The sequence below is a fragment of the Hyperoodon ampullatus genome (genome assembly GCF_949752795.1).
Source record: "Hyperoodon ampullatus genome assembly, chromosome: 5".
Lineage (NCBI taxonomy): Eukaryota > Metazoa > Chordata > Mammalia > Artiodactyla > Ziphiidae > Hyperoodon > Hyperoodon ampullatus.
The window spans coordinates 80,169,940-80,194,523 of NC_136918.1; the positions used below are offsets into that span (position 1 = coordinate 80,169,940).

The 24,584-nt window shown below is 41.9% G+C and overlaps 1 protein-coding gene across 1 annotated transcript in view; it reads left to right on the plus strand.

The window, feature by feature from the left end:
* Window positions 1-321: 321 nt before the first annotated feature.
* Window positions 322-24,584, plus strand: part of LOC307053780 (archaemetzincin-2-like) — a gene marked incomplete at both ends in the record, with an annotated part of 65,781 nt that continues 41,518 nt past the window's right edge. The window contains 4 exon segments of the mRNA XM_079705260.1: window positions 322-436; window positions 591-1,208; window positions 1,211-1,498; window positions 1,501-1,550. Coding sequence (XP_079561386.1) covers window positions 322-436; window positions 591-1,208; window positions 1,211-1,498; window positions 1,501-1,550 — 1,071 coding nt within the window.

Genomic DNA, 24,584 nt, shown 5'->3' on the forward strand with positions numbered 1-24,584 from the left:
AAGAAGATATACTGATTGCCAACAAATACATGAAAGGATGCTCAACATCATTAATCATTAGAGAAATGCAAATCAAAACCACAATGAGGTATCACTGCACACAGGTCAGAAAGGCCATCATCAAAAAATATACAAACATTAAATGCTAGAGAGGGTTTAGTGAAAAAGGAACCCTCCTGCACTGTTGGTGGGAATTTAAATTGATACAGCCACTATGGAGAACAGTATGGAGGTTCCTTAACTGAAAATATAACTGCCATATGACCCAGCAATCCCACTGCTGGGCATATACCCTGAGAAAACCATAATTCAAAAAGAGACATGCGGCGCGAAGGGGCGGGGCACGGCGTCGGGCACAGGGCACAGTGCAGGGCATGGCACAGGGTGGATGGCATCGACGCCCGGCGGGATGATGGTGATGGCATGTGGGTGATGGGTGTGAAGGCACCCGCACCACGCACTCCCTCCTGGGCCCAGACATGCCGGTCCTTGTGAGGCAGAAACTTGAGAGGGAGCTGTCCTCTCCCTGAAGCCTCAAGGTGGAACAGCTGTCTGACCCGTTCAAAGGGAAGGATGAAATCTCTTCACAGGCACGCGATGTGAATGGAAGAGGCCTGTCACTGTGCAAACAGTACAGCACTCTGAACACACACTAAAGACAGCTCTCATCTCAAAGAACCCAGCACTTGTGTCACAGTATGAGAAGTTAGATGCTGGGGAAAAGCATCTGATGGACGAAGCCTTCCGGCCAGACAGTGATCTCTTTGGACCCATTACTTTACATTCGCAGTCAGACTGGATAACCTCCCATCCTGAGGCTCTCCAAGACTTTGAAGAGTTTTTCAATGATCCTTACAGAAAGACACCTTCTCCACAGAAGCACAGTATTTATATACAGTGCATTGGATTGCTAGGAAACACCAGAAGTATCAGTGAAGAATATGTGAAATGGCTCAAGGGCTACTGTGAAGCATTCTTCTATGGCTTGACGGTAAAACTCCTAGAACCAGTTCCTGTCTCTGCAACGAGATGTTCCTTTAGAATCAATGATAACGTGCAGAACCTACAGATTCATGCAGGGCAGATCCTGAAGTTCTTAAAAAAGAAGAAACCTGAAGATGCTTTTTGTGTTGTGGGAATAACAATGATCGATCTTTACCCAAGAGACTCCTGGAATTTTGTCTTTGGACAGGCCTCTTTGACAGATGGTGTGGGATATTCTGCTTTGCCAGGTACGGCAGTGATTTTGACAGCTCACACTATGAAGGCAAACTGAAGAAGCTGCAGAAGAAATCTTCAAGTGACTACTCAGTTTTTGATAATTATTACGTTCCTGAAGTGACTGGTGTTTTTCTGCTTCAGTCCTGTAAGACTTTAACCCAAGAGATTGGACATATCTTTGGACTTTGGCACTGCCAGTGGCTCGCATGCCTGATGCAAGGCTCCAACCACTTGGAAGAACCTGACCAACGTCCCCTCGACCTTTGCCCCATCTGTTTACACAGAGTGCTATCGGCTTCCACCTTAAAGACAGATACAAAGGGACACGGGTTCCAGCCCTGACCCGGGAAGATCCCACATGCCAAGGAAGAACTAAGCCCATGCGCCACAACTACTGAGCCTGCACTCTAGAGCCCGTGAGCCACAACTACTGAGCCCACGAGCCACAACTACTGAAGCCCGTGTGCCTAGAGCCCGTGCTCCGCAACAAGAGAAGCCACCGCAATGAGAAGCCCATGCACAATGAAGAGTAGCCCCCGCTTGCAGCAACTAGAGAAAGCCCGCGGGCAGCAATGAAGACCCAATGCAGCCAAAAATAAATAAATAAATAAATAATAAATTTACATTTAAAAAAAGACATGCACCATAATATTAATTGCAGCACTATTTACAATAGCCAGACATGGAAGCAACCTAAGTGTCCATCAACAGGTGAATGGATAAAGAAGATGTGGCACATATATACAATGGAATATTACTCGGCCATAAAAGGAAGTGAAATTGAGTTATTTGTAGTGAGGTGGATGGACCTAGAGTCTGTCATACAGAGTGAAGTAAGTCAGAAAGAGAAAAACAAATACCATATGCTAATACATATATATGGAATCTAAAAAAAAACTGGTTCTGGTGTACCTATGGGCCGGACAGGAATAAAGACACAGATGTAGAGAATGGGCTTGAGGACACGGGGAGGGGGAAGGGTCAGCTGGGATGAAGTGAGAGAGTAGCACTGACATATATACAGTACCAAATGTAAAATAGATAGCTAGTGGGAAGAAGCCGCATGGCACAGGGAGATCAGCTCGGTGCTTTGCAACCACCTAGAGGGGTGGGATAAGGAGGGTGGGAGGGAGATGCAAGAGGGAGGGGATATGGGGTATACATATGCATATAGCTGATTCACTTTGTTATAAAGCAGAAACTAACACAACACTGTAAAGCAATTATACTCCAATAAAGATGTTAAAAAAAAAGGCAAGAAATGAGAAATAAAAGAACAAAGCACAAGAGGACAGATAGGAGAGAAATAGCAAGTGTAGGACTTAAACTGTATCATTACTATTAATTATTTTAAATGTCAATGGTCTATGATCCAATTAAAAGACAAAGTTTGTCAGAGCAAATAAAAACACAAAAACCAGCTAAATGCTATTAACCAGAGCCACACATTAGAGAGAAAGATGAGAAAGATTGAAAAATAAAAGGATAAGAAGAGATATCCTACCCAAATACTAATCAAAGTAAATCTGATGTTGTTAAATTAATATCAGACAAAGTAGATGTTGAGGTAAGCAGTATTGCTAGAGGTTAAAGGGGACATTTCATAATTAAACATATTTTAAAATATTACCCATTTCTATCTTCCTTTCTTTTGTTAAGTGCTATAATTTTCTAATAATAGAATAACTATATTCAGGTAAGATGATGATTCCAAAATGCCATGTCATTTCAAGCACAAAAATATGATGAAACCAATTTTTTAAAAATTATTGCCCGTCCATGCATGCCATTAGACTTTTAAGAGTGACACCTTTGAAAATGTTAGGACTATTACATTTGCTGATCACCAAAGATTTTATTTGTTCCTATATAGCATTAATGTGCAAAACTACTTATTGCATCTGTCCTGTTAAATAGTCTGCTTCCCTTTCCTCTTTATTCTTCTGAAGTCACGGGTAATGAATTCACTCAGAAAACAGGAGTGAGTTAGCACTGCCAAGACAGGCCAGTTTCATTATCTTAATAAAAATAGTTCAGGGGAAAGACCTTCATCAGCTATTGTGTGTCTTGATGAGAGTTCGGACATTACCTGTCTTTAAAAAAATAACTACTGTAGCTTTGCGTTCAGCTATTTTTTCTGGACATGCATCCAGCTTCTAATATACCCTTAAACAGAAAGTAATAAATGTAAAGCTATAGAACTTTGTATAAATGTCAGGTTCTGTTATTATTTTTCACCAAACTCAGAACGCCATCATTCAGAAACCACATATGATTCAGTGAGGTGCTTTTGCTCATAAAAACCATTTTGTTTCTCTCGGGGAGCTGTAGCCAGGGGAAGAGACACTCTCTAAACATTGAACCAGGAGCTGGTCAGGTAGAACGCTGTGGAGGACACACAGAATGTGTCCGTCTTTCAACAACTTCATTTGAATCAGAACCAGTAACAAAACAACAACAAAATGGAGGAGCCGTCATTTCCAAGCTTTGATGTCTTATAAGCTGGTGGAGCTAAAGTTTACTGTAACTGGGCTTCCCTGGTGGCGCAGTGGTTGAGAGTCCACCTGCCGATGCAGGGGACACGGGTTCGTGCCCCGATCCGGGAGGATCCCACATGCCGCGGAGCGGCTGGGCCCGTGAGCCATGGCCGCTGAGCCTGCGCGTCTGGAGCTGGTGCTCTGCAATGGGAGAGGCCACAGCAGTGAGAGGCCCGCGTACCACAAAAAAAAAAAAAAAAAAAAAAAATTTACTGTAACTGTAGGCACACTGAAACTGGGAGATCTGAGAAGGTGTGGCCAGGGTGTAGGGCCCTCAGAAGAGGGAGTGGTTATCAAAACGCAGAGGAAGCATCCTGTGCAGCGAGGAGCTAAGATTTTTGGTTGGTGGAGCAGGAGAGAGCTGGGGAGGGAAGCAGAAAAACCTTTGCCTTACTCTCCTTCCTTTTTCACACCTGCCAATAATCTCTACTGGCCAAACACAATGGGAAACCAGCAAGCAAGTTGGTGCAGCCTTTGTGGGAACAGAGTAAGATGGAGAAGTGTATAGAGAGGATCTGGAGGAGCACAGGGAAACTGTCTGGCACGGGGGCTGTCGCAACTGTCTAGATAAGAGACCACTTACTGAATTTGAATCTCAGCTCTGCCATAAACTGTGTGCTGTTTGACTTAGTGGAAGATGCTTAACTGCTCTGAGCCACAGTGTCCTGTTCTGTTAAAATGAGAGGAATATCCTTACCTCACAGATTATTGTGAGGATAAGGTTAGCGTGTGTCATTTAGTGCAGTGCCTGGCACACAGTAAGTGCTAGATAAATAAGTTACTTTCCCTTCTTCGTTGAACTTATACTCTGCTTGCCTCTTTTAAGCCAAGCCTAGAGATCTACTTTCTTTTTAACATTAGCATGCTTTAGAAAGATCCTATTATTCGTAAAGGCCCTGGGGAAGTGTTAGGATCATTCCTATGTCAGATACATTACAGTTATAATTGCTTTGGATCATGGTATTATTTAAGCAGAAAAACATTTATTTTTAATTCTTCAGAAATGCCGTGCACATTACAAGGGACTAATTTGGCCCTTAGCAAATAATTCAACATAAATTACCACCTATTTACCAGAAGCAGCAGTTTATTTCCTAGGACCACTAGACACTGACATCAGCTGTACCCTATTTGTTTGTGTCAGGTAATGAGATACTCTGCATGCAGAACACTTCATTGGATCGCCTTTGGGGGAAGCTCAGAAGATTTGCTATAAGCCAATTGCTCATTCCAAGGATTAGAAGAACATTTCTTATTGTAAACTACACACAGATTTGCCAGGTCATTTCCAAGTTCTAATGGAAAGTCTATAATGTATTCTTATAGTCATCTAATGTCTTTATCCATGATCTCTCGGGCTGGAATGTTTTCTGCTATTCCATTCACCCAGAGTAATTCTAAAACAATGATGGTTGCCCTGCTGACTGGGCCTCCAGAGGAGTCTGGACAATGCCCAGACTACAGGCTTTCCCTGTGGGGTGCTCTGATGAGAGGGGAGCGGGGGGAACTGAGGGTACTGAGTGCAGTGTTGAGAAAGGCCCACAAAAGGATAATAATGCTTGCATGTGTATCCACTTCCCACTTAGCAATTTCACAGCCATTATGCCAGTTGAGGTGGGTAGGATAATTACCTGCTTGCTCTTTTCAGATGAGAAAACTGACTTTCAGGGATGTTAAGTAGCTTGCCCAAGGCCTTCCAACAATTTGGGTTGACACAAGGATTAGAATATAGGTCTAAAGAACTTGTCTAGGGATGAAAAAGCAAACTTACATCCCAGAGTCACTTGCTAACTGCCTGGTCTCTGTAAAAGAATGAAACAAAGACCACCAGAGCTTTAACAGTAAAAAAAGAAAGCAGAGTAAAGTTTATTTCTGTGCCTGACAAGAAAACACTCATCAGTTAAAAAAAAAAAAAAATGCAGTGACTAGTTTGCTGAGAGGGAAAAGTCAGAATTTGTAAGTGCTTTGGAAAGGTAGAGGGGATTCAAGGTTATGCTAAGTAAGTGTTGAAAACTAATTCTTTGGATAGAATGGAGCCAGACCCTAGGTCTTAACATGATCCATTAAAACAAGCCCCACTGTCCATTGATCTGGAGAGTCTTTAGTTAGGCCCAGTGAGGGTCTGGGTGAGGGCTCACTAGAAGTTGATGTTCCTTTTTCAGCTTCAGCTGGTTACAATAGTTAAAGATGGCATTCAGTTTTGACATCTTCTCAAACTCTCAAAATTCTCAAATATTTATCGGAATTACTCAGAGGGCTTGCTGAAACAGATTGCTGGGGCTAACCCCAGAGTTTCTGATTCAGTAGGTTTGGCATAAAGCCTGTATTTCTAACAGGTTCCCAAATGAAGTTCTGTGGCTGTCCAGGGTCCATGATTTGAGAACTACTATCCCAGACACATGATGCTATAAAGGGGAAGTTTTCATTTGATACCTCTTTGATATCAACGTCCTCTTTGGGATCTAACTACCAGATGACTCCCTTGCACCCAGGAGGGACAGAGGTCTCTCCTGATAATAACTTTCATATGCAACTTACAGAAGACCTGCCTTTTCTTCCATCAATAGTTTTCAGAGGAACTATTTTTATGGGGGAGGAGGGGATAAAGAAATTGCTCATAGAATCTAAAGTCAACACACCTTCATACCACAAACCTTATCTATTCATTTCCCTTCCTGGTGGGGAATCAGTAGTGAATTATTTGACTTGCCTTTTTTAAAAATAGCATTCCATGCATTGATTCAATCTCATTACATTTAGTTTGCTTTTATTACCTTACCCTCCCTGATCAGTAATCACATTTTTCCATCCTCATAGCCTTTTCCCATCTGATTTTTGATGAGTGTACAATCTGATTTATTTCTGCTGTGATTCAGCCTTACACTTCTCCAAGCTTACAATTCTCCTTGTAAGAATCCAGTGTTCTCCATTTACACCTTCACTGTTCCTTTGTTAGGCACATATCCTAAGTAAATAGTAGTTATTTATGTACCTGTTTGTGTCTTCCAGTGGACTGGTGTCTACGGAGAGAAGGAGCTTATTAGAAGGCTTTGTTTTCCTCATACCACTAGTCCAGGCCCTACTCATAATAGGTGCTTAATAAATACTGGCTTCAATTTGTTGGCAGGTCTTAATGAGATATGCCTTAGCTGATTCTTCTTTTTTAATTCATATAAGTAAAATTCACACTTTTTGGCATACAGTTCTGCGTCATGACAAACATAAAAAGCCCTGTAACCACCACCACAATTAAAATACAGAACAGTTCCATAACCCTGAAAAACTCCATCATACATGCTGCCTCTTTGTAGTCAAAAACTCCCCTTTCCCTTAGTCCCTGGAGATCACTGGTCCGTTCTTTGTCCCTGTAGTTTTGCCCTTCCTGATTGTTATATAAAGGGAATGGTGCAGTGTGTAGCCTTTGGATATGGCTTAGTTCATTTAGAAAAGTGCTTTTGAGAGTCATCCATTTCAGTGACTGTATCAGTAGTTAATTCTTTGTTGCTGAGTAGTGTTCCACTGTATGGATGTTCCACAGTTTGTTTATCCATTCACTAGCTGAAGGACCTTTGGGTTGTTTCCAGTTGTAAATATTTGCATACAGGTTTTCGGTGAACATAAGTTTTCGTTTCTCTTGGATAAATAACTAAGAGTGGGATTGTGGGGTAATACGATAAATCTGTTTAACTTTTTAAGAAACTGCCAGAGTTTCTTATAAGGTAGCTGTACCACTTATCAGCAATATATGAGTTCCTGTAACTTTGTCAGTTTGTTTTGCTTTAGACATTCTAATAGATGTATGGTATTTTGTCATTGTGGTACTAATCTGCATTTCCCTGACAAATAATGATACTGAGCACCTTTCCATGTGCTTATTTGCCATCCATGAATTATCTTCTTTAATGAAATATCTGTTCAAATCTTCTGCCTATTTTTTAATTGAGTTGTTTGCTTTCTTACTGTTGAGTTTTGAGAGTTCCTTATATATTTGGGATAAAAATCCTTTGTCAGATATGTGATATGGAAATACTTCCCCCAGTCTATAACTTAACTTTACAAAGCGTTAAATTTTGATCAAGTTCCATTTATTAATTTTTTTCTTTTGGGAATCATGCTTTTGCTACTCTAAGAACTCTGTGGCTAACTCAAACTCACAAAGATTTTCTCCTATGTTTTCTTCTCAAAGTTTTATACTTTTACATTCTTATTTAGGCCCATGACCCATTTTGAGTTAATTTTTGTATAAGTTTGGAGCACGGTTTGAGGTTCACCTTTATGTATTTGGGCATCCAATTGTTCTTGCACCTTTTGTTGAAACAACTGTCCTTCCACTGAATTGCATTTGCCCTTTTGTCAAAACCCAATAAACTATATTTGTGTGGGTCTATTTCTGGATTCTCTATTCTGTTTTACTGATCTGTATACGTATCACACAGTTTTTATTTAAAAAGACTTTTTAGGAAGTCTTGTAACCAGGTACTAAGAATCCTTCAACCAATACCACACAGTTTTTATTTAAAAAGACTTTTTAGGAAGTCTTGTAACCAGGTACTAAGAATCCTTCAACCTTGTTCTTTTCCAAAATTGTTTTTATTACCAACCCTCCCTAGTCAGTCCCCAACAGGGGTCTTTCTGCCTGGTGTCACTCATGCCAATAGAATGAGACCCAGTTCGGTTCAGAAGCGAAGGAAATCTTTATTCTTCGATCAAAGATTGGAGATGTGGGCTTCCCTGGTGGCGCAGTGGTTGAGAGTCCGCCTGCCAATGCAGGGCACACAGGTTCGTGCCGCGGGCCGGGAAGACCCCACGTGCCACAGAGCGGCTGGGCCCGTCAGCCATGGCCGCTTAGCCTGCGCGTCCGGAGCCTGTGCTCCGCAACGGGAGAGGCCGCAACAGTGAGAGGCCCGCGTAACGCAAAAAAAAAAATAAATAAACCCAAAAAACAAACAAAGATTGGAGATGTGAGCTCACGCTCTAGAGCACATGCTCTCCCCAAAAAAGGCCAGCAGTGGGCGGGGCTGCTTTATATGGATCGCCTCAGTGGGGGAAGGGGGCGGAGCTCTTGCCTGGCAGGTGCAGCTGCGCTGCTCACGCTCCAGATCACCCCAGACTACAGTGCGGGCACAGCGTCTCTGCACACGGCCCGCCGCCGCCATCTTGAATTGAGTCAGGTGCAGCGTCCATGCACTCGGCCTGCTGAGCTGAGGTACTGGCGCAGCCATTTCACACTAGGAACTCTGGTCTGAAGTGCTGGGTGCAAAGCCTCTGCACGCCGCCCCCCCCCCCCGCCCCCCATGAGCAAGTGAAACTAGACAAAGCGCAAAGGAAAAGAAAAAGGTAAGACTTTATCTTACTACCCAGATTCTATTTTTATTGCCTGGGAATTGTTAATGGCTTTGCCAGTGGCAAATCCCTCCTCTGTCTTTTGCCCTGCTCCTCATTTTTGAGGGGCACTGAGGGCTGCAGGTCCAGCTTCTGTAACTGCTTTCTGTTGAGGGCAAGGAGCGGAACTTCTCCTCAGCTGCCTTTAGATACATTTGATGGTCACCAGACCTCAGCCCTGACTGTTGGTATCCCTGAGTGACCACCTTTTGTCTAACCTTTTGGAGACAAAGGGCACCAGACAATTTGAAAAAGTAGTGGTTACCAGTGGGGAGAGGGAAGGGGGAGGGGCAATATAGGGGTACAGGAGTAAGAGGTACAAACTATTAGGTGTAAAATAAGGTACAAGGATATATTGTACAATACGGGGAATATAGCCAATATTTTATAATAACTATAAATGGAGTGTAACCTTTAAAAATTGTGAATCACTATATTGTACACCTGTGACATATAATACTGAACATCAACTATACTTCAATAAAAATAAATAAATAAATAATACATGGCCCGAATATTAGCAAGAGAATAATGGTCACATGTCAATTTTCTTTCCTAAAAATGCAGTTATCTAGGTCTTTTGCCTGTAGGCAAAAGTGTGCCCTGCTGTTGAGGCTCACTGCCATGGCCTGAATATCCCTGGTCACACTTGTTTTTTTGGAAGAGAAGCTTCGGGTCAGAGAGAGGTTCACATGAGTAGTCAAGGGGATTCATTGCCCCAGGTTGTTTCTCCAGAGGTTGGGGCTCAGGGGCCTCTTCGCTAGAGTGTGATGTACCCATGGAGTGATCCCTGCAACTTCAGGTTGGAAAGGGTGGTTAAGATTACCAAGTGGAGGGCTTCCCTGGTGGCGCAGTGGTTGAGAGTCCGCCTGCCGATGCAGGGGACACAGGTTCGTGCCCCGGTCTGGGAAGATCCCACATACCGCGGAGCGGCTGGGCCCGTGAGCCATGGCCGTTGAGCCTGCGCGTCCGGAGCCTGTGCTCCGCAACGGGAGAGGCCACAACAGTGAGAAGCCCATGTAACGCAAAAAAAAAAAAAAAAAAAAAAAAAAAAAAAAAGATTACCAAGTGGAGTCTGTTCTCCTTAGGAGTGAGTTGGTCTTGCAGACTGCCAGCTTTCCAGGTTTTTAGGTTCACCCAGGCTCCTGGCCAGAAGGGGTGCAGGGCAAGGTCAGTGGGTGCAGGCAGCACCTGATTACCATATTTCATGAGGGCTTTCATGGTTTCTCCTATCTGGAGGGTATACTTGAGTTGTCCCATTTCAAGGGGGTTAAAGTGTCCCTTGTCTCAGGCTTGGGAATGGGTCTACCATACATGAGTTCAAATACACTAAACTTTAACCTATCTCTTGGAGTTAACAGGGCAATTAGGAGCAACTTAATCCAATTTTCTTGAGTTTCCTGACATAGCTTGGCTAAGGCCTGTTTCAAGGTCTGATTGGATCTCTCTAGTACCCCTGGTGATTGGGGTCTCCAGGCTGAGTGCAAGGTCCATTTCATGCCCAGGGCACTCGTTATCCCCTTTGTCACTTGAGAGACAAATGCTGGACCATTATCACTTTGTAGGGATCCTGGGAGCCCAAACCTGGGGATTATCTCTTTTAGTAATAATTTAGCCACTTTGGCTGCCAGCAGAGAACACTTCTACCCACCCTGAAAATGTATGCCCTAGCACCAAGAGATACCTGAAGTTGCCTGATGCTCTCAGCATGACAGTGAAGTCAACCTGCATCTTCTCCAGGATATGTTTCTCTGGTCTGATGGACCTTATGTGGGGACCTCTGGGGGCTCTGGTGCTGGGGTTGTTCACTGTGCAGATGGGGCAGGTCTCAACTATCCAACTGATTATACTTTTCACGCCAGGAGTTACCATGACCTCAATTGACCAATTATATAGGGCTTCTCTCCCATAGTGAGTTCCTTGATGAGCCTTGACAAGCTGCAGTTTAGGGAAAGAAGTATTGGCCATGTTCATCAAGTAGGCATACATGGCCTCCTGGATCTCTATTGAAGCTCCATTTTCAGGCTCTAATTCTTCCTTTGTATAGATTGGGGAATAATTGGATGAATCTGGCCTTCAAGGTATGAGGGGTAGTTGCCAAGTTACTGTTTCTAGGGCCACCCTTTCGGCAGTTGGGTCTTCCTTGTTTCCCTTTATAACCTCTGCATCCCCCTTTTGGTGACCCCCTGCAATGAATCACTGCCACTTTTTGGAAGCTGTGCTGCTTCTAAGAGTGGCAGTATGCTTATGCCATGTTTCACCTGTTTATTCTCCACAGTAAGCATACCTCTTTCCTTCCAAATAGCCCCGTGTATGTGTGTGTGTTTGTTTGTAGGATGGCATATGCATACTGAGAATATGTGTAAACATTTCCCTGACCTGAGCTCTAAGGCTCAAGTGAGGGCTATCAGCTCAGCCTTTTGGGCTGAAGTCCCTGGGGGTAGTGCCTCTATGACTTTGGTCTGGGAGGTTAATGCGTATCCTGCTAGCCTTTTACCCTCTCACATAAAACTGCTCTGTGAACAATTCCTCTTCAACATTTGGGAAAGGATCACTTCCTAGGTCAGGGCAACTAGAATAGATAATGTGTATGGTTTCTACACAGTCATGCTCCAGGGGCCCCATTTCTATACAATTACCCTCCACAGTAGCAGGTGGCAGGATTTAGCATGTGTCAGGTTTTCATGGTAGCAAGTGGGTTGTCTAAAAGCATAGCCTGGACTTGAATCGACTTTCTGGGGAATAACCATTCTGTTCCCTTAGAAGTTACTAAAGTGTGAACCTGGTGTGAAGTCCATATAATGACTGGCTGACCAAACGTTAACTTTCAGCCTCCTTTAGTGGGGTTGTAGTAGCTGCTACTGCCCAGAGGCAAGGAGGCCGTCCCTTAGCAATCTGATCCAATTGTTTAGAGAAATAAGCAACCACCCCAGTAAGGGGTCCCAGTTTTTGAGCTAATATCCCAAGGGTAATTCCTCTTCTCTCATGAATGAAAAGGTCAAAGGGTTTAGCTAAATCTGGGAGGACCAGGGCAGGGGCCTGAAATAATTGCTTTTTTAATTATTGAAAGGCCCCTTGGCATTCTGAATTACATTCAAAAGGATCATCATCTTTTCCTTTTAACATTTCATATAGAGGCCTAGCCATTAGACCATGGTTAGGGGTCCAGATAGGGCAAAAACTGACCATCCCCAGGAAACCTCTAAGCTGTCTTCTAGTTTTAGGAGAGGCAAAACTGAAAATGGCTTATTTTCTTTCCTGGGGTAGGCTTCTCTGACCTTCTGTGCGAATGAAGCCTAGGTAGGTCACACTAGTTTGTGACCTACTGATGGGCCAACTTTCCCCATCTCCCAGCTGGTATTGGGGCCAGGCTGTATTACATAGAAGACTGAATGCTTCTGCAGGATGCACCCTAACAGGCTGTCCTTCGGTATAGTGGACGTTTGGTTCCCCATACCTTAGATGCTCTGTTTTGGATTTGTTTCCCACTACTGAGGGGGCAGTTAGAGTGATTTACTGGCACACATTTGGCACATGATTTGACCCGAATAAGATTTCCAGTTCAAGAAATTTGGAACCAGCACCAAACTGTTAATGGATTCCTCAAAAGACCAAAATACGAGATGTCCAAATGGCATGGCCTCGATATAACTGGGGGTCCCCCTTGCATTTGTAACGGCTTGTGCTTGAGATAGTTAGTCCCCCCTCAGTCAGAACATCCCAGAGGAAGTTAGACAGGACCACCTCTGGGCCAGAACAGCTTAGCCACATTAGTTCCTGACCTACCTGGTCCGTTAGGGAGTGGCACAGCTATCTGAGGCAGTGGTCTTCTCTTTCCTCCTTTTGTTCAAAAAGTTTTCCGACTTCTCACCAGGTGAGAGCTAAAAACATGAGGGATTCCCACAGGGTACTGACCAGATCACTGGAGAGGGGAGCCCCTGGAACCTCGGTCAATAAAGAATCACCCAAGGTTCGCCTCATAGGCACAAGGGGGCAGAGGTCAGGTGGTGGGTGTTTCCTCTTCTTGTCAGCGGCTCACAGGGCTTCCCGATAAAGAGGAGTTCCTGGTCTTATGAGCGGCTCACAGGGCTCCCCAGCCCAGGCTCCCCAGCCCATTTCAGAGAGACTAGTGCTGGAACTGGTCAATTCACCAGTCGCACACCTACACTGGGACCCTTTCTCACTCAGGCATCCCTCGTGCCTTTCCCTGAACTCCTCATTCCGTTTTGTCAGGCGGTCCTTATTACCTGGGCCTCTTCCCAGTCTCACCTTTGCGAACCTCCAAAAGCCTTCTCCATCCTCCCGCTGGAGCCAGGGTGAGCCTGGAGCCTAGTGGATAGGTGCAGGCAAAAAGGCCACAGTCCATCCCACCTGCGGTGTCATAATTTGTTCCCGATCCTTTTGAGTCAGATCCCAACAAGGGTCCTCCTGGATGGTGTCATTTGAGCCAATAGAAGGAGACTGAGTTCGGGCCAGAAGCAAAGGGAAGCTTTATTCTTTCATCAGAGAATGGAGAGGTAACAAGCTTATGCTCTAGAGCACTTGCTCTCCCTGAAAGGCCGTGGGAGGGGCTGCTTTATAGGGATCTCATCAGCAGGGATGGGGGTGGAGTTCTTGAGGGTCCAGGCACAACTGTGCTGCTCATGCTCCAGACTGCAGTGTTGCTTCAGCATCTTTGCACACACACACCCCCAAATGAGGTGTTGGCGCAACCATTTCGCACTAGGAACTCTGGTCTGAAGTGCCAGGTGCAAGGCCTCTGCACGCAGCACCCTCTGAGCAAGTGAAACTAGGCTAACCACAAAGGAAAAGGAAAAGGTTAGACTTTATTACCCAGATTTTATTTTTATTTCCCGGGAATTGTTAACAGGCTTTGCTGGTGACATTTTTACTATTTTAATTTCTTTGCCTTTCCATATACATTTTAGAATCAGGTTGTGAATATCCGCAAAAAATTCTACCCTCAGTTGATTCTTAACTTATACCATTTACAGTGGCTAGCCTATGGTTCTCAAACTCCAGTGTGCTTAATAATTATAAAACGCACATGCCTGGGCCCCACTCTGAATATTCTTATTCAGTAGTTCTGCCTCTTTTAACACTATCCCTAAGGGGAACTAATGTAGGTGGTCATGGACTATGATTATGTCCTAGCTTCCCTGGAACCTAGGAAATGCTCCACAAGCTTTGAGGAATCTTATAAATATTACATCCACAAACTTGGTGAAAGGACACGGCATTGGGTTCACAGTTAAACCTAATAGCTGTTACTATATGTTACACAATATTGTGGCCAGTCAGTTTTGTCCATCCAGTGCTGGAACACAAACCAGAACCTCACAGATGTCTAACTACCCTGCTTTAGATGATGAGAAAAATGATGTGGATTTCCTTGTCCTGTGAGTAGCTCCTCTGTGGGAGGTATTCCATGGACCGCTTCCATGAACATTTTCTTATACTCAGGGCAGAATTCTTAAACCATTCTCAGACAAGGAAAAACTGGATTGGAGGGATTCACAAGATAAGTGAGAGAGTTGCGAGGAGAAGCATTAATCAAATGAATAGATTCTCTAGAGAAAAATTGGATTAACGACCGTAAATATTACCTTTGTTGTACATTGAAATACGAAGAGACCAACTTGCTCAGGGAATTGGACATTCTTGTTAATTTAATTTTCTGGGTAATGGGAGATGGAAGGTTAACTGAAAAAACCTTCCAGTAGAAAAATCTTTCTAAAATGAATTAGTGTACTTTCCATGTTAATTTATTACTAAGCATTCACTGCTTTGCTTATTTCCTAAGGGTAGGAAATAACAATTTACAAAACCCAAAGTGAATTCAGGAGGCTTCTCACAGGTCCCTAGACCGAGAGACTCACTGAATAGTCCTGGCAAACAGGTGGGAAAAAATACATTATTGTAGAATGCCACTGGGGAAGTGAACTCCTTTCCAGGTATTAATTGCTTTGCTAATAGGCCAAAGCTGCTTAGAAAGGGGGAGGGGAAAGTAACAATTTAGAGGAAAACCAACCTTCAGTCTTAAAAGAGCCTTCTCAGAAGCCCCAGAATCAGCAGCCCTTGTGAAAAGGTACGGCATATGGCAATATTGGTTCCCATTGGGAGAAGCAAATAGGAGATCCCACCACCCGGCACAGGACACTTCTTGGTCTTAAATTTTATCAAGTAACCACCTATTCTTGACTCTTCCTTTAAGTCTTCTTGAGGCACCATAGGGAGGCTTGATGAATCTTTCACTGGGCAGTGTAGTCTAGGGGTTCCTAGGTGGGCTTGGACCAGGATGCCTACATCTACACCCTGGCTTCACCTTTTGTTGGTTATATGACCTTGGAAAAGTCATTGCACTTCTCTTTCCCTCAGTTTTACTATTTGCAAAATGGATGAAACAATAGTACCTACCTCATAGAGTTTTTTATTGTAATTAGCAAATGGGTTCATGTATAATTATAAGATATGCGGAATAGTCCGTGGATAGTAATCAGTACTTACATGTTAGCCACTACTAATAATAAAATTATTTTTTTATGAGGAAGGATTTAAGACCAAGAAAGCATACTTTCTGAGGCAGATGTTGTAGGACTTGGGTGCTGTTCCTCTTTTTGCCTGAATTGCTACCATATATTTGTTGTATATAAACAAGGTGGTTAGGTCTGCAGCATAGCTGCAGCTTTCCCTGCCCAGTTATGCTTCTTCCCTACTCTCCTTTCACAGGTGTCAGACCTACTTCCCAGTCTGAAACCTTTCCCTGCCCTAGCCTGCTTCCACCCCCTTTATCTTGACTCTTGAACTCTTGACTCTGTCCCATTATGCTTCCTGGAGGACCCAAACTGACACACTGGGCTCATTGGCCCCCAAGAACACCTCTGAGGACAGAGCCCACTGGGCCCTCTCGTGAGAGGCAGTATCTCACACTGAATCCTCAGCAATAAACCCTCAGACAGTGGACACAGAGCTGCTGGATGGGGAGGGTTACAGGCAGAGGACTGAACGTACCAGCACTATCTTAGTTCTTCCACTTGAAAGTTGTGCCTTTGGAGGATTAAGAAGATTACTGGAAGGGAATAGGTATCTCAGAAGATGGTGTCAATATTTTTCTTCTCAACTCTGATTTATAATACCAAAATGACAGATTCCTGGCAAAGCAAGGGACACAGGTTAGGAAGATTTAAAAAAAAAAAATGTTTTAGGGACAAAGCTTACTAGCCAAAGGGCTCCACATGAAGTTTGAAGGGAAGGGAGAAAAAGGCTCAGAAGAAACTTCTAAATCACGTGAATGGAAGTTATTATGAATGACATAGAAAAAAGATTCACAGTGGGAGAAAGAGAAGCCCAGTAATTCTAAGAAAATAACAGAGAACCAGACTGGGAATAATATTTAAGGCTCAATTATTCATGTTTCAATGTATAAGGTAATACAATATAACTGACACTTTAAGATAAGCAAATTGTCCCAGGTTGGATTTCTCAGGAAACAAGCACTGAGACAGAGATTAGCTTGCAGGAAGTTTATTAGGGAGTGCTCTTGGGATTAATACCTGTGAACTGGAAGGAAAGAAGCAGAACTGATCAGAGGGAGAGGTGGAGTTTCTGTGCCGTCTCAATGGAATGTCTCAGCCAACCTTGTTGAGGATGACCCTCAGAGCTATCTTGAACTGAGGCAAGAAGGCCTGGCCTTTACCCCCACATCAGTCAGTCATTGGATGCAGGTCACCCTGGAAGGGGCATAGCCTTGGGAGATGAGGCAGCTCTCCCTAGCTGAGACAGTCCCCGAAGAGACTAACAGGTGAAGACCAGCTTCAGTGTCATTCCCAGTAGCTTGAGTAATAATTCCTTTATTCCTGAAGGGGAATGGGTGGTACATCAGAGCATCCACCTCACAGATAAGTATAATTTCATAGATCTTACTGAGACTTGGGGAAATGAAACTGGTTTAAGCAATGAAATGGTATGTTTTTCAATGTAAACATATCTGATAAAAATGGATATATAGTACCACCATATATGTATAGTGTTAAAACTGCAAATGTATGGAATCCACAAGTACAGTATACAGCATATGGAGAGGATTAAATGAGAATGAGAGAGTACTGTCATTTGTGGGAGCATGCTAAGAATGCCAGGCTAAACAGGAGGATGCTTCCCTATATCAAATGATAAAAATGTCACAGAGGCAGGAAGTAATATTGTTATTTACTTCAACTACTTGGACGGCTGTTCAAAATCTCTACAACAATCTTAGAATTTAATACATCCTTGACTTGCCTTCCTAATAATTTCTTCTTTCAAAAAATACAAGAAGGAATGAAGGGAACTGCTATGCTAGACTGAATCTGACCAGCAAGGAAGGATTTGTTGGTGATGTTTATATGATAGAAATCTTTTAACAAACATGAAATAAAATGCAGTCCTTGCCTTCCTGAAGAAGAAAGAAAGGGATCATGTCATTCTAGAATCTGTAATAGAAAAAAACAAAAAAAGAACCTTTCATCATAATAGACATGTAATTGAGGCTTTAGGAAAACAAACTTCAACAAGTTCATAGAAATATAAATATAACCCCAAGGCCAGAGGCAGTAAAAAGGACGTTGGCTTTTCTTAATTGTGAAACTGAGAAAAATTAAACTTTGTACTATACTAATTACCTGCAGAAGCCAATATGATCCAACATGGAGTTCTCCAATGAGTCTATGTTTTGAAATGACACATACAAAAGATGAAAGAAAGGTCACAAACCAAGATGAATAAAAAAGTTATAAAAACATTGTAAGAAAGTGACAGAAGGCAAAAATCCAGAATGAGGTGAGGAGTGCTAAATGGTAAGGACCACAGAAAGGGCTTTAAAAACACACACACAGTTTGAAGCAAGATGAAGGAACGGATAAGCTGACTGCTTAGAGAAGATTCTATTAAATGATAACGGAGAAAAGGCAAAGCTACTCAATTGCTTCTTTCTTCTCCAATAAGGAACATGATCTTCAAACTGAGAAGGGTATAATAGATATCACAGAGAATAAATTGAAGCCCAATCTCAATGAGGAGAGAGTCAGAGAGAACTGGTATGCAGGCTTTGCAGGTCTCAGGGAAATAGAAAATAGGACAGGTGCCAGAAATCTAAGCCAGGCAAAAATACAGATTTTCTAAAAGGAGAAAAAATGGATTATGGGATCTATAGAGTGAGCTTAGCATTACTTTCTGCAATATTCTAGAATGCATATTACATAAACATTTGTGAGCTAAGCGTTAAGACACTGAATTAACTTCATATTATTTTCCGATAGAGCTAAAAGATAGATAGAATGTAAGAATACCAGGCATAATTAATCTTTTTTCAGCACGATATTTTGCAAAGATGCTCATAATATTCGTTTGAACAAGATGAAGGGTTGTTGCCCAGTTTGTACACTGGTTAGAGGGATCCACTGCTGACCAGACAATTGCATTCAAATGTCTGTAAATTGATCCATGTCCATCATAGAGGAAGGCCTCTAAGGCTGTAATGTGTAGCTCTGTACATGTTCTTTTCCTTTTCAACACTTTTTTGGGAAGGTGCATATGAAGACACTATAAAACAGAGTAAAGAGAATATTGTGAAAAGAATAAGAATAAGCAATTCATAGAAAAGGAAATAGCTCCTCAGCCGCATTAGGAATTGGAGCAATTCGGGTTAGTAAAAATTAAAGGAATTTGTACTAATCAATGTTACTGAAAGTGTGGGAGAATGCTCCCCTTGTACACATTGGCAGGAATATACATTGGAAGCCCTTTTTGCAGGACAATTTTCGCATTTGTTATCAACATTTGAAAAGCATAAACCTTTTCAATTCCATTGCCAGGTACATAGCCTAGAGAAATTCCCGCAAGTGTACCCAAAGAATCAGGTACAAGGTATTTGTTACAGTATTTTTTTAATAACAAAACTGAAAGGCAAGTTTAATGTCTATCAACAAGAGGAAAGTTAAATAAGTAATACACATCCCTACAATGGAACACTGTGCATCAGATAAAAAAATGACTAGTATATGTAAATGCTGAAATGGAAAGGACTCTAAAATATATTATGAAGTGAAACGGCAAATTTCAGAAAAAAAGTACAGTATGATATCCCACAAAATGAACTATTTCTAGGAGTAAAGAAGTGCATGGGAAAAGTCTTGAAGAATACATTCCAAGCCACATTGGGTGAATGCCTCTGGAGAGGAACATGGGGTTAGAGGAAGAAGGGCCAAAGGGGATGTTCACTTAATCTATGGGGTTCGGTTTTGTGCAATGTTAATGTTATTTAGCATGTTACCGTAAAATTAAAAATAAATTTAAAATTTTTTATTAAAAAATAAGTTAGATAATTTTAAAAATATATAATATTTTAAAGAAAAAAGGCAGCAAGGCACTACTCTGAAGACACATATCCTCTGCGCTTGCTAGTAAGTCACCTTGCTGCTCTGAGCTTCAGGGCCCCTGTGAGAAAGAGAATGAGCACTGCCCTGAGACATTGATGATAAAACGAGATAAAAACAACAAGGTTTCACAAACTTCACAGTGCAATGAAATTTCTTATAATTAAGGTATATCCAAGTAGAAGTTTCAGTGGACCAGGGTTAGGAGGGTAAGTTAATAAACTGATCGAAATAGGGTCGAAATTCTCTTAATGAATTGGAACAATTGGCCTCACACAACCAGAATAATGGACTAGGGAAGAGTATAAACTTTTATTTAAAGGTTCAGAACATGAACTGCATAAGTGCAGGATATAAGAAACCTAGTGTTAGAATCATCATTGTAGAAGCAGTTCTACAGTGTAGATGCTAAAAATATAACATAATTTCAAGCCATATTAGGAGAAGCCTTGGGAAGAGAGATGTGGCCACAGTTGCCACCTGAGTCATCCACCGAGATTGACTGGTCTAAGCTTGTTGACCAATTTGAAACACTGACGTATGTATCATACAGGACATAACAGGTTTCTCTGAACTTCTCTTCGTTGAATGCCATACCATTTAGCATTTAATATTTCAATAATTTTCACTGTTGTTCCCATTATATTCTAAGCTCCTTAAGGGCACACACCATAGATCATACTTTTTCATTCCCTGTAAAACTTGGAGGAGAACTGAGCATATAAAAGACATTTAGTAAATATTGAACATAATAAAACAGATTTTAAAGACTGAAGATAATGCAGGCCCCGCATCCGTCATTCTGAGGTCAGTGATCCCATACATGATTCTAAGAGTAGATGTAAGGCAGTGGTTGTACCTCTACTGCCAGTTGACTCTTTTGTTACTTTTATATGACCTTGTTTTCTTGGGATGTTCTTTTTTCTTAAGCAGAGTACAGTGGAAATTTCAGTGGATTCCTTACTGTATCATATTACTAAAGGTTTTATGTGCAGAGGATTTTATGTTACAGGTGACAGAAATAGCTAAGCCACCTGTAAGAATGTGGGAATAAGTTATCCATCAATCAGAAACAACTGGGGAAACAGCTATTTAAGCAAGAAAGCCCTTTATAGAGTTTTAGGAGAATTCAGACAGGTACAATTTTTCTCTCTGTTAAAAAAATCCACTCAGGGTACTAATTTTAGCTTTCTCAGAGTTGTGATACTCTCAAAGGAGGAAATATGTCCATTGGAATATGTGGAAAGGTGGGAGCAGTTTTTATCGCTTTGTGTTGTTTCAGTGAATCCTTCTTCCCTAGCATCTATCTGTGATTTGTCTCAGAATCAGCTGATATACTTCTTAAAAAGATATATATGACTTGGTCTCCCTCCTGGTCTGAAACGGAGCCCCAAGTTCATGAATTTTTAAGTGTTTTTATGATGCATGACCAGGAATGAAAAGAACTTGGCTATCGCTATAGAAAATAAATTTTGAAACCTTAATGATATGTTTCTCCTACTGTTGTGTTTTAAATACTGTCTTCATCTAATTCAATTAATCAGTGATTTGGGTTTGAGAAGAAAACAAAAGGAAATATATTCTGGAATTTTACTGGTGAGATGAGAAAATAAGGTCAGGCATGTGTCACAGTGGGGATGGATGTATTTGTTATTTGGGATCATGGCAGGGAACTGATAAAACATACAAATAGGATAATTGGGGAGAGTTTAAAGAAGCTATTTACAAGGTGTGGAGAGGATAGGGAAGTCACAAGGGGTGGGTAAGTGCCGCAGCTAGCAATGGTGGGAACCACTGAACCTGGACGGACAGGAGAAAGGAGTGATGGCCAGAACTCCAGCTGTAGGAGAGGGTCACCCAACAGGGAGAGAAACAACCTGCACCTCAGCCAGGAGGGAACTGGGGTACTAAATGCCCAAACCTTGCCCTTCTGCTACCTTCCCATCTTCCGCCAGCCCCTCCCACTGGCCAAACCTAACTGGAGGCAGAAGGCAAGGAAGCTGGTTGATGAAGTACACATAAGTCAGCCTCTCGTGGCACAGTGCAGGGTGGAGAAGGATGAAAAATGGATTTAGAGGAGTAAACGGAGAATATCTAGCACAATGGATTGTCCCCATGCACCCCCATGAACACTTCCGCTTCTTTGTTTGTTTACCAATTTTAATTTATTAAATGTAGAAAACATTGGCAAACTTTCTAGTTGCTTGGTACCTGATCATTGTTAAGCCATTTGGGGAAGCTTCCATGTTCAGAGCCCTGGCTCTACAAAATAGAAAACAGAAAACTAGCTTCCCCAGCCCCTCATTTGCAGCTAGCTTGAGGTGTGGGCTGTAGTACATCAATTAGACATAACAAAGCACAGCAGATTCCTGCTTGAAGAAAGAAGCTTTGCATATTTTGCTACTCAGGATGGCAAGAGAGGTGACTGGCTTTCAGAATTGGTAGGATTACACCTGATCTCCCATGACTGGAGGAGTACCAACACACTGCACAATTCCAGCAGTTGTCATTCAAAGCATGGTGTATTCTACACAGAAATAGCACTGATGCTAGTGGCAGTTGTAGTTTCAGTAAAGCCAAGTTCCTCTAAGCAACTAGTTCACTATAGCATTCATTGCTCAATGCTTGAAACAGTAGTGGTTTTCTCAGCAGGCTACTTCTAAAGTTTGGGGCCCTGTTTCTGGAAGCTTATTCTCAGGCCTGATTCTAGCCTTCCCAACGATTTTGTGAGCTACACAAAACCCTAGTAATAAGTTATTTTTCTGTTTAATCAGCTAGAGTCAGGTTCTGATGCTTGTAAGTGTGGACCCTGAAATACACAATACTTCTTTTTTTTCTATAAATTTATTTTATTATTTATTTATTTTTGTGTGTGTTGGGTCTTTGTTGCTGTGTGCGGGCTTTCTCTAGTTGCGGTGAGCGGGGGCTACTCTTTCTTGCAGTACGTGGGCTTCTCATTGCGGTGGCTTCACTTGTTGTGGAGCACGGGCTCTAGGCGCACCGGCTTCAGTAGTTGTGGCATATGGTCTCAGTAGTTGTGGCTCACAGTCTGTAGAGCGCAGGCTCAGTAGTTGTGGTGCACAGGCTTAGTCGCTTCGTGGCATGTGGGATCTTCCTGGACCAGGGCTCGAACCCGTGTCCCCTGCATTAGCAGGCGGATTCTTAACCACTGCGTCACCAGGGAAGTCCCCACAATACTTCTATTTTCATTTCTATTCTTATTTTTTATTCTCTTTTATTTATCTAAATTGGACACAATATGACCATGTGAGAGATAGAATAAGGAGCATCCTGGCTAACTGCTTTCTATCTGAAGCAAGAAATGCTGGTATGCACATATTTGTATTTGAAAAAAGCACAGTAGATTGAAATTGAGACCTTATGAAACCTGGATGTGATTTGTTCTGTGAAATGCCTCTACTTTGTAAATAATTAAGCATCGCGGTAGAACTCATTTATCAAGTATCCTAGTTCTATCACTCCTGATATATGCTATAGACAACTTTGTTGGAGAAATACAAACCTAGGAGAACCCAATTACTCAGGCTCTAGCTTTGCTACCAGAATACCATGTAACCTTGAGCAAAAGCTTTCTCTATGTGTCTCCTTTTCCAGGTCCAAAAGTGAGAGGTCTACAATATGTGATCTTTGATGTTCCTTTGAACTCTAAAATCCCATGATTATATATCTTCCTCAAGATCTTAAGAGAATATACTTAGCTTTTTCTGGATTTTAGGTCCTGAGGGACCAGAGAATTTTCAAATCAATTCAGGTACCGAGCTCTAGATTCTATAACAATAGTTTAACCCTTGACAAAGAAAATCTTACTCTATTATTTTTAGAATCAGCAAGTCATTCTAACTTTGCTAATTACAAAAATTCCCATTCATACCTTAAACATTACAACCCATGGCCTATGTTCTAATTAATGATCACTTTGTCACAGAAAATTGAAAGTTTGGCAAGGGAGATTTTTCAAAACAACTGCTGGACTTCTAATAAGATGGGACAGGGAGTTCACACTTTGGCATTGGTGTTCTTCCCTCAAATACATGGTAAAGATAAACTATGAAAAAGAAAATTAAAATAACATTGCAGAGTTCAAGGGGGAAAAAAAAAAGATTGCTGTCTCCAAGGATGAGAAAAAAAACAACAGAATACCAAAGAGTGAGTAAGGCTAAAGCCATGGACCTGCCAGTCTCCAGGTCCAGAATTAGGTGGTAAAGGCTGTGTGACTGGAAGTCTACTCCACTTGGGACAAGGGACCTCAATTAGGATCATCACCTTAGCCAGAAACTGTCTAAGCTATGAGTTAGGAGAGTCTAGGTAGCTAGGAAGGTGAGAGGACACAGATCCAACCTTGAAAGCAGGAAAAGAACCAAGCCACATGTTGGCCTGGTGACTGGACCTGAGGTATCTCTGACATCACCATGGCCAAGAGCCCTGAACAGCCTTTATAGAATCTGGTTCTGAAACAGAATTCCAGGGGGCCAAGTGAAGAGACAATCACAAAACCAATGAATTTGGAGAAGTAGACACAGGAAAGGAGGAAAGAAAAAAAAAGAGACTGAAAACAAACAACAATAAAAACATTTCAACTCAAAATTAGCTTGCAAATCAAAATTCCAATAGCCATGAAATCTAATCCTAAAAAAATGAAGTCAATAAAATATGAAATCAGAACATGAATTCACTCCAGAAGGAAATTAATTGTAATGAATATATAATGAGTGTAACAAAATGGTTAAAACAAGGAAGCTCAAAGAGATAAATAAGAGAATAAAAAGCTATAAAAAGAAGCAGCTATTATGGAACAAAAACAGGCATAAATGAATCAAAAACAGCTGGATATGCAAAATGACCAAATAGAACTACTCTTCAAGTAGCCCCTCGAAATTTTAAAATTACTTAATAGACAGAATGAGCTCTAGACTCAGTGAAGAAAGTACTGGTTACTGGAAAGCTCACATTGAGGAATTCACCCCAAATTTAACATGGAGAGACAAAGAGTTTAAATATACAAAAGAGTGGT